Source organism: Aythya marila (genome assembly GCF_965140915.1).
Source record: "Aythya marila genome assembly, chromosome: 5".
In the NCBI taxonomy this organism is placed as follows: Eukaryota; Metazoa; Chordata; class Aves; order Anseriformes; family Anatidae; genus Aythya; species Aythya marila.
The window spans coordinates 24,054,000-24,063,665 of NC_139046.1; the positions used below are offsets into that span (position 1 = coordinate 24,054,000).

Here is a 9,666-nt window from a genome sequence, read left to right on the forward strand (position 1 = left end):
TTTTTCTCCATCCAAACCAGCACTTGGTGCCCAAGTAACACTGGTTATCTTGTATAAATAAAAGGCTGGAGCTTTCGAAAGCTGCTAGTTAAACTAGAGGTTGGTTTGTTTTCATTCCGGGCAATCTGCTTTCTTTCTCTTCTAAAATATGAGCATTTCATAATACCTCTGTAATTCAGAGGTCTTTCAATGACTGTGATTCGCTTCCGTAGTTTAACTGAGGGGATCTGAAGGAAAAACGAAACCGAGCAGCAGATGTGAAGGAAAACATGCTAGGAGAGCCTTTAGGATAGGGGGCTTCTTATTTTGTTACACTCACAAAAGGGATATTTTGGACCCGAGAGATAGAGAATTACATGTAGTTCTGTGTTGTCCAATACAAGCTGCTTAACTTGATATGCTTTATATATTTACAGCAAAGTTAATATCTAACTGTCTTGCAGTACCCATAATATTTACCTTACTAACAAACGCACCTCGGTTTCTCAGCTAGGCGCACACACGCGCACACACACACACACACACACACACGTGCGCGCACACACGCTTTCTTCATCTGCTTCTTTACAAGCTTCCTAAATCGGTACAGAGAAAAGAAAAAAAAAAAAAAAAAGGAAAAAAATTAAAGGAAAAACAATGGGAACAAAACACAGAAAGAGAGACAGAAATAATAAAGAAAGAGAGAGAAAAAAAAAAGAAAAGGAAGAAAAAAACACAACTTGCATTAAACTGAGATGCAGTCTGCACCTAACCTCTTGCCTGGGTAACAAAGTTGACGTTTGCAGGAGAAACTGCAAGGTTGTGTGTATGCTTGCGGAGGTGTGTACGTGTAGAAAATTAAATGCATCCTTATAAAGAAAGTTAATTCAAACTACTTTTCGTACACAATAAACTATCTTTTTATTTTGATTATAAATAAGGTGGCTGTACTTTCCTTAAAATACAAGTACATAGGAAAACCTTGTAGAAATTATTATTTTTTTTGTTCTCTTTTACAAGGTATTAAAACTGGACGCTCTTTAAAACGGCCGCATGTTCTATACTGTCAGCAGGTTCTTCGTTAATTTGTTTCTAGTGGCATTAGACTTTTACCTTCTTTCTCCTCCGTGCCTTTGGCATTTGAATTTCTCCTCCTGGATTACTTTGCTTTCTCGAGCAAAAAGTATCCGAGGTGCCCCCCGCCCCCCGATCACGCTAATGAATTTGGACTCGATCCCTTCGCTCTCGAAGCTGTGAATCCCATGCGTTTTCTCGTGTCCCTTTTGCATGCTGAGGACAGATCTTGTAGCCCGTTAACTCCCTGGTTCCAGCTCCCCTCTGGGAGCGGGGTCCGAGGCCCCGGAGGGGCAGGGGCTTTTCGGGTTTGGCAGCATCCCGGTTTGTTTTTCCATCAAGCAGAAAAATAAAATAAAAAAAAATATAATTAAAAAAATAATAACGATATGCGGGGAAGGGATGGTCAAGAGGGGGAACCAAAGGGGAAGAAAAAAAAAAAAAAAGAATATTCGTAACGTGTATAATTTATTAGAAGCTTCTTAGGAACTATATTTAAGCCAAATATCTACATAAGTTACAACAGGAAAAGGCGGCGTGCGCAAATAACAAACTGCCAGAGGATTTACGACGGGGCGATCAGTGTCCATAAAAAAGGTGGGGGTTGGTTTGGTTGATTGTATTTTTTTTTTCTTTTTACAACAAAATATACAGGCTACTAAAAACTATGGGTTTAGTCCAACTTTTGACAGCATTATACAGCTACAGGTTCACATCAAACGTAAGGAGGAAAATAAAAGCCAAGCCTTTGATGACTCCACATCTCCATCCTCTGGCCCTGGCGGCGGGGCTGGGAGAGGAGACCGGGGGGAGGGGGGAAGCTGCTTCTTGTGTCTGGGTGACGCGAATGTTTTTTTGGGGAAAACCACCCCATCCCCCAAAATCTCTATATTTACATGCAAGTCCTAGACGCTGGAAAAGTGTACATCTGAAATCCAAGCCTTCAGACCATGCCTAATGATGGTCCCCTTTCTGCAGACTGCTCCGTGGTTATTAGTCAGAATTTTTTAACAACCCATACAATAACCTTGGAAAAAAAAGAAAAAAAAAAAAAAGAAAAAAAAAAGAAAGACCCAAAATCATCAACAGCAACAACAAAATCGAAACCAAAAAATAAAGTCACTCTCTCTCCCTTTCTCTCTTATGGGTCCTCAGAGAACCACTCAGTAAAATGAAAATGAAAAAAAAAAAAAAAAAAAGCTTTTAAAAAGAAAGAAAAAAGAAAGAAAAGAAAAACACCCAGCAGTTTGGACAGGACAGAGATTTGCGTGACTGGGAAAATCTGCTTTCTTTTTTTTTTTTTCCTTTTTTTTTTTTTTTTGTTTTGCTTTGTTTAATCCTTTCACCAGGTCCTACCGTATAGCAAGGTGGAGCAAGACATGGCAGTGCCATAGTCAGAAGTAGAAGAGTTTAGGTGAGACAAACTGGAGACTTGACTCTGCAGAGAGGAAGGGCTGGCCGAGTGCTGTCCCATGTCAGGAGACTGCCCCGCACTGTTTGTCTGGTGGCTCTGATGCTGTCCGAGGCTGTTGCCATTGGTAGCCACTGTGATTGTTGTAGCTGCCTGCTGCTGATGGCTCTGGATCGCTGCTGTGGGTGTGTTGGAGCCTGCTTGGCAGGGCTTGCCATCCTTTACAAGCACTGGCACTGCCACCCTTCTGGGAGACTGCTGCTGCTGGCAAGAGCCGTTCTCCTGTTGCATCTGCTGCTGCGCAGCCTTGTCTTTGGCCTGGCGTTTCATCTTGTAGCGGTGGTTCTGGAACCAGATTTTGACCTGAGTCGGGGTGAGGTGTATCATGCTGGCTAAGTGTTCCCTCTCAGGGGCGGAGAGGTATTTCTGCTGCTTGAAACGTCTCTCCAGCTCGTAAACCTGGGCCTGGGAAAAAAGGACCCTCCGTTTCCTCCGCGGCGTGCTCTGGAGCGGGGCCATGCTCTTGCTCACGTCCCCCAGGGAGCTGAGGCTGCCCATGCCGCCCATGTTCATGCCCGAGGACGGCGCCATGAAGCGGGAGACTGCAAGGGAGAAGACGGCACGCTTTCAGCAGCTCGGCTCGGCTCGGCTCGGTTCCCCCGCGCTCCCGCAGCCCCCCAGCCCCGCAGCCCCTCACCCCCGGCCCGGCCCCCGCCACCCAGCCCGGCCCCGCCGGGGGTCCCGGGGCGCCCCCGCTCCCACCCAGCGCCCCGCGCCGGATCGGGACCGGCTCCCGGCCGGCCCTGCCCCGCCGAATAAAGGCTCCCGCCCGCCCCTCGCCCTGCCCGGGCCGACCCCCCTGGGGGGCGCCTGGATGTGACAGCCCGCCGCGGCCGGGGGCTCCGCCGGGGCCGGGCCGCCCGCTCGCCACCCCGCGCCCCCGGGGATGCGGCTCCTGCTCCTCCGGCTCCCTCTCGCCCTCCCGCTGTCGGGCGGCGCCCAGGGGCACGGGCAGAGCCGGCTCCCTCCGGGCCCCCCCGGCCGTGCAGCCGCCGCCCCCCCTTCCCCCCCCGCACTGGACGGCGAGCCCCGGGCTCCGGCGCCCCGGAAGCGCGGGGGTCCCCAGCTGCCTCCTCCCGCAAGCAGCCCCGGGAGGCTGCGGCGAAGCCGCCCGGTGGAGAAGGGACGGGGCACGATCCAGGGGCAGAGGGAGGAATGGGGAGGGGGGGGCGGCTGGGATCCGGACCCACTTTCGCCCTGCCACGGAGCCCCCGGCGCCCGCGGTGCGGAGGGGCGAGGGGCGCAGGCACCCCCCGCCGGCCACCCAGCCCCGGGCTCACTTACTTGAGGAGAAGCGGGGGTCCGGGTTGGTGCCGTACCATCCTGTCGCCGAAGCGCTGTTCCGCATGGTGTCCTGGTAAGGCGGGAGCTCACTCATGTTGCCCAGGTTCCCATTGCAGTAGCCCCCCATCGTAGCATGGGAGAGCTGGGGGACCCCTGCCGCTGTCATATGGTAGGCGGCAGTCACTGTTCCGTTGTGGCCCATGGGGTGCTGCTGCATGGCCGGCTGAGAAACCTGAGACTGTCTGTAGGCTGACAAGGGAGCCCCCAAGTTACTGCCCTCCATGCCCACTTTCTTGTAGCTTTCCTCCAAAGGACTCAAGATGTCAGACACTGAGAAAGGAGTCGTATGCTTTGGGCTCATCGACATGATTCGGCGGCTGGGGAAAAAAAAAAAAAAAAAAAAAAAAAAGGAAGGGGAGGCAAATCTTTTTTTTTTTTTTTTTTTTTTTTTTTTTTTTTTTGCCAAATATTCTGGTGTTGCCTTAACGCCGATCTTGTTGGATGTACACGTAACCGAGTGGACGAAGTCCGCCTTAATTGGATTGAGTGGAGGCTCAGGGCTGCCTTTCGTTTGTTTTAGCCAGACGCCAGGTTTTAGGCTGCCACCAGAGGCGGGGCATAGGCACTAAAGCAACAAGACAATAGAAGCCTACATCTTGCCCAAGATAATTAGCTTACATGCTGATGACAAGGTAAACACCTTTAAGTTTTACTTGTCAGGATTTTTTTTTTTTATGTCTTTAAAAAAGAGGGAGAGAGAGAGAGAGAGAGAGAGAGAGAGCGGCAGGGCGAGGGAAAGAGAGAGAGACCCCGTGAGCAGAACTCATTTTATTTTTCTCGGGGGTGGCAATATTGCAGACGGGGAATCGAAGGCAATGAATGCGAAAAGACCCCCATTTGACTGGGTGAAAGGATTTCAAATCAGCTCCCGGGTGGCAAGGCTGTCAGCCCAGCCTTTGTGAGAGCTGGGGAGACGGGGCTGGATGCCGGTGAGCAGAAGGACCGAGTTCCTCTCTCCCCCACCAAGTTTGCTCGGAGGAGCTCCGCAGCCGGAGCGCGGCTCTCCGGGGGCCGGCTCCCGGGGCAGGGCCACCGCTCCCGGCGCCCCGCACAGCCCGCACCGAGTGCCAGGCTCCTCGGCTGGCTGGGGGTTGAGCAGCACTTGGGATTTAGCAGCTCGGGAGCCTTGCCTATGTCTTCCAAGACCCCCAGTGCAAGACCCCCAGTGCGAGGATTGTTTCTCTCGCTAAAACCACAAGTTCCGTTCACCTAGGGCTTTTTTTTTTTTTTTTTTTTTTTTTTTTTTTTTTAAACCTCAGGGAGAGGCGGAAGATGCAAGTTTGCAAAAACGAGCAGTAATTTAATTGTCTGGAGCGACACACTGCTGAAAAATAGGTTAGCGCAAAATGTCGCCCGGTATTCTCGAAGGCAAAGACTGTCACAGGCTCTCGTGGTCCCTCTGAACCTGAAGCTGCTTTCTAAGGTTATTTATATAGCGCGGGAGCTGGATGGAGAAAACCTCTCAGGTCATCTGCTACACCACCTTGCCAATGAATTCCCCGCCGCTTCGAATAAACTGCAATTTCTGGCACTTTCGGATCTGTTCTCGGATCCGGTGTGAAAACAAAAGCGAGCCCATTCATAGCCACACACATGTACATGCAGCCAGCAGCTAATGTCACACGGGTCTTTGAAGAAATCTCCCAAGTTGTCCAGCATCTTCAAAGCTTATATTTCGGGGTATTCCCGGGGGGGAACGAGAAACCTCCACTGAGTGTTCAATACCCCGGCCTACGGTCCTGGGAAACTCATTTCATAACGCGATTACCTGAATATTAAGAAAATTACAGCGAAGGTACAGTTAACCCAGTGACTTTGAAGTGTCAAGTAACTATTTAGTAATTGCACTTGTAAATATGTTTGTGCTCGGCTGGTTTGTGCTTAAAAATGCAAAAGTGCACTTGCTACCCGGGAATAACTAAATATCTTTGTCTAAAGTGGCAGCATAAATAGCCGGTCGCTTTGTGACTGTGCTTGATATTAGTACATAAGGATCATTTTGCTTCAATTGGGAGGCTCTCATTCAGTAGGCAAGAAACCGTTTAGGAGAAAGTAGGTTCCCGTATGAGATTTAACATCCTTCAAGTGTAAGCCTCAGCCTTGATTACACTTTAGAGCTCTGCAAGAGGTGAGCTTTTCCACACAAATATAATCGGGGGGACTTTCCTTCAATCAGGCCTTCATCTCTCCTACATCATCTCAGCTGCCTCAGCACCAGCTCCCTCTGGCCCAAGTGCCCCGAAGTGGGCTTGGTGTGGGTCCGCTGGGCCACAAAGGGCACGGAAGGGCGATTTTGGGCTACAAGGACAGCTGCTTTTACCATGTCCCATTTTCTTTGCAGATCTTTAGATCTTACCTTCCCAGATCCCTGGAGCATTTCTTCTCCATCCACCACCACCACCCCGCCTTTTCTCCCCTCTTTCTGCGCGTGTTTTTCAGAAAGGTATGCTGTTTTGCTCTTACAGAGACACTCGACCTTGCCTGTTTGTTTGTTTGTTTTTGTTTATGCTTGCCCCTGATTTCTCACACATCAGCTTCGTGCCTCTTTTATTAACCTTAAAAAAAAAAGAAGGGGTGGATGGAGGGTAAAAAAAAAAAAAAAAAAAAAAGGATCCTCCAAAAGGCTGAGGTGGATTTAAGTCAGAGATGTGGGCTGGCGAGGGTTGCGTGGGGCAGGGGCAGCGGTTGTTGCTCTGCGGGGATGGAGCTAGGGGGCGGCCGGGGCCGGGGGCGGGCAGCGCTGGGTGCCCGGTGCCCACCGCCCACCCTGCGTCTTCCCGGGACGCGGCGGCGGCCGCTGCTTTCACTGCCGGCTCTATTGATTCCCCCGCTCTAAGGAGCGCTGCTTAAATCGGCTCCGAAAGCCTGTTCAAGGAGATTAACCCGAGGGAGTCCTGCCTTGGCTCTGCGCGGGGTCTTGTAAAGGGGAGTTAAAGCGAGAGCTCTTCATTCCGCCTTGGCTGGGCAGCGGGGTGAAAGTCTCTTGGCAGGGCTGATCGGTTATTTGTAAGGACATCGGCGCGCAAACGAGCACAGCTACACCCCTCAGGGTCCCAGCAGCACTTTTTAGCCCCTCTGGATAGATCCAGTGGAAGAGAAGCGGGTCAGCCCCTGGTCCTTCTTACCCGCCCCAAAATTAACTTTGCCAGGGCAAGTCAAGCCGCGGAAAACGGTGAGAAAGCTTCCTTGCTGTTGCTCTGCCCCGACCGCTCACCCTTTTCCTTGCAACCCTCCACCCAAGTTTCGATCTCCAGAGCTGTCTCCCGCTCCCCTCGGGGGGTGGCCGACCCGACAGGGTCCTGCCTAGGCTGCTTTTGGTGATGCGCTCGTTTACCTGGTGATGCTGCTTAGTAAAACGCTCGAGTTAAAAGGAAATGCTAAAGGAGAAGAGCAGGGAAGATGAGATGCGTTTTGCCTGGTGGAAGCATTTTCATGAGAAAGGCACGGTCTTCACCCCGTGTTTGCAGAATGCGGCTACACGGACGTCCCTTCAATAGCTTCTGACCCCACACAATCCGTTTGATAACACTCGAGAGGTGGAAGAATGTGAGACTTTGTCAATCAAATGGTGCCAATCCCAATGGAAACGGTGCCACCAAGACCGCAGCGCGTTTCCTCATCAACTGGATTGCGGGGGCTGGGAACTCAAGGATCAGCTTTTGAAAGTGCGCGCAGGGCTCTCCAAAGACAACAATGTCTTTTTTATGCGAGCCGCTGTGCCTCCCCAACGGGAATCAAATGTGCTCGTCCAGCCAGAGCCGCGGAAGGGCTGCAGCGGGACTTGCCACCCATTTCGCCGGGCGGGGGATGGAAAAGGGGGGGTCATTTCTGCCCGCTCGGGCGCCCAGCTCAGCTCCTTGCCCCGAGCCTCTATCCCCCTCCTCCGAGCCCCTTCGGCGGGCGGTGGCGGCCCTGCACCTTTCCCCCGCAGGCAGAGCTCACGGCCCCGCACCAGGCAGGTGCCGATCCCTCCCAGGGCAGCCGGGCTCGGGGGGCAGAGGGCAGGGGCCCAGGCGACGTGGGGGCGAAGCCTTCCTCGACACCTCGACAGTCTCACTTCTCAGGCACCGGTTCCTAACATGAGGGGACGAGGCCCCCGTGATCCCATAGGGTGCTACTGCGACACGCGTGACCCGGCGCTGCGTGTCCCTGGAGCGGAACTCAGGGGCTGTGCGGAGGGTTCAGCCCCTGCTGGGAAAGCCTTCAAGCGGGCACGGGGAGAGCTGGGGAGGAACTCTCTCTTCCATCCCGGTTATCAGCACCAGCCTAACGCACCCAAAGACAGATTTAAAATCTCCTCCCAAAGCCCTACGCCTGGACGAGGGGAGAGACACCCGACGCCCCCTTCCATTCATCTCCCTTCCATCCGACAGAGAAACTCGGGCCCTGATGCACGGTGTCGTGCCGTGTCCCCGCAAACGAAGCGTGCTCCCACAGCATCCTGCCCAGAGCCCACTCCGGGAAGGAGGGAGCGGAGGGGACGTTTCTGCAGCCGCTGCGTGGGGCGGACCTGTGTCGCTGTCATTGCCGGCCCCGGGCAGGGCGCCGGGAACCGCTCCCTGCCTGTGCAGCACATGCCAGGGCGTGTGAGGCAGGGTCCTACACTGGCACCCTCCCTGCAAGCACCCCCTCGGCACAGAGAGCGGGTGGGGGGAAAAACTGCCCGTTGGGCTCATCGGGACAACTACCCCCCGCCTTGCTTATTTCATTAGGCTGGGGGCAAATCTGCCATGTACCGGTCGCGACCTCGTCCCCTGGCGTGGGAATCTAAGCAAGCAAGTGAACCAGCCAAAGCCCCAGCCGAAAATCCTCACCCCTCCGCAGCGCACGCACAGTTGCTCCTCCAGCTGCCCAGGGCGTGGAGCATCTCGCACGCAGGCTTCCTCGGGGCCCCTCCGTGACCAGTCGGTCCCCTTCGGCCCACTGGCAGGGCTCCGTGCGAGGGCAGAGCGGGCTCCTCGCAGCCCTCGCCCCTCCTTCCCCAATTCCTGGCGGACGGCCGAAGCCTTCTGCCCTAATCCTCCGACCCCCCGGCTTTTCCTCCGCCGGGCCGTTCCCGGCCAAGAGGGCCAGGGAGGGGCCAGGTGCCAGGTGCCAGGGCAGGGTTTTTGGAGCCGCCTCGGCCCGGCGCCGCTCCGCTGCTGCCCCGGGGGGGGCGCGGGTGCTCTTGTCCGTAGTGGGAACAGTGGGAACGGGCGGGCGGCGGCAGCAGCACCCGAGCCGCGTCTGAACCGCGAGCTGCCCTGGCACGGCTATAGTTCTCAGTTAGCGAGCTGACCCTACTAATAGTCCACGTCTGAGTCCCTTAATGTCCGTAGATTGTCACTGTCGCCACACTGTCACTGCGTGCATGCAGGACTCGGTGTGGCCCCAAAGCCGCTTTGATACGGCCGAGTCAGGAGGGGATTTCGGCGGAGGTGGTTGCTGAGAAAATTTGGAGAAAGTTGTGCTTTTGATGCTTAAAAATATAGGCATGAATTATATAGGTACAAATACATACGTAAACACTTCTTATCGCTACATACTTGCAAACAAAATCTTACCAGGATCGAACTATTTATCAGTTTTTAGATACAGCTATCAGTAATTTATATTAGATAACTCGGGAGTTACGTGCTTGTGTATATACACCCAGTTATGCACACACACACACATACTGGGGGTTGCATGCCTCTGGGAGTGGGTATGCGGGAGCATATATTTACGCACACATATCTTGTCCTCAGTCCTGTCGCCTGCAAATGTTTCCAAAAGGAACTCGGCTTGCAAGTGGCTGGCCTGGCACCCTGCCCTGCCCT

At 53.5% G+C, this 9,666-nt stretch overlaps 1 protein-coding gene across 3 annotated transcripts; it reads right to left on the minus strand.

Annotated features, from left to right (window-relative positions):
• Positions 1-597: 597 nt before the first annotated feature.
• Positions 598-9,035, minus strand: NKX2-1 (NK2 homeobox 1). 3 transcript variants are annotated; one of them, XM_082760989.1, is made up of 3 exons: positions 8,702-9,035; positions 3,809-4,185; positions 598-3,066 (listed from the first exon to the last, which is right to left on the minus strand). In XM_082760989.1, exons 2-3 carry the CDS (start codon positions 4,173-4,175, stop codon positions 2,396-2,398), a joined length of 1,038 nt encoding a protein of 345 aa, XP_082617115.1. In that variant the 5' UTR covers positions 4,176-4,185; positions 8,702-9,035; the 3' UTR covers positions 598-2,395. The 3 variants fall into 3 exon arrangements, with proteins under 3 accessions (XP_082617115.1, XP_082617113.1, XP_082617114.1); XM_082760987.1 differs by having other exon boundaries at positions 8,683-8,879; XM_082760988.1 differs by lacking the exon at positions 8,702-9,035 and adding an exon at positions 7,203-7,667.
• Positions 9,036-9,666: the final 631 nt, after the last annotated feature.

Coding starts and splice junctions, on each gene's coding strand:
- NKX2-1 (XM_082760987.1), bottom strand. CDS start 8,735: ATGCTCCACGCCCTGGGCAGCTGGAGGAGCAACTGTGCGTGCGCTGCG. Junction 4,186..8,682: donor TGTGCGTGCGCTGCGGAGGG/GTGAGGATTTTC, acceptor TTTTTTCCCCAG/CCGCCGAATCATGTCGATGA. Junction 3,067..3,808: donor GGACCCCCGCTTCTCCTCAA/GTAAGTGAGCCC, acceptor TCTCCCTTGCAG/TCTCCCGCTTCATGGCGCCG.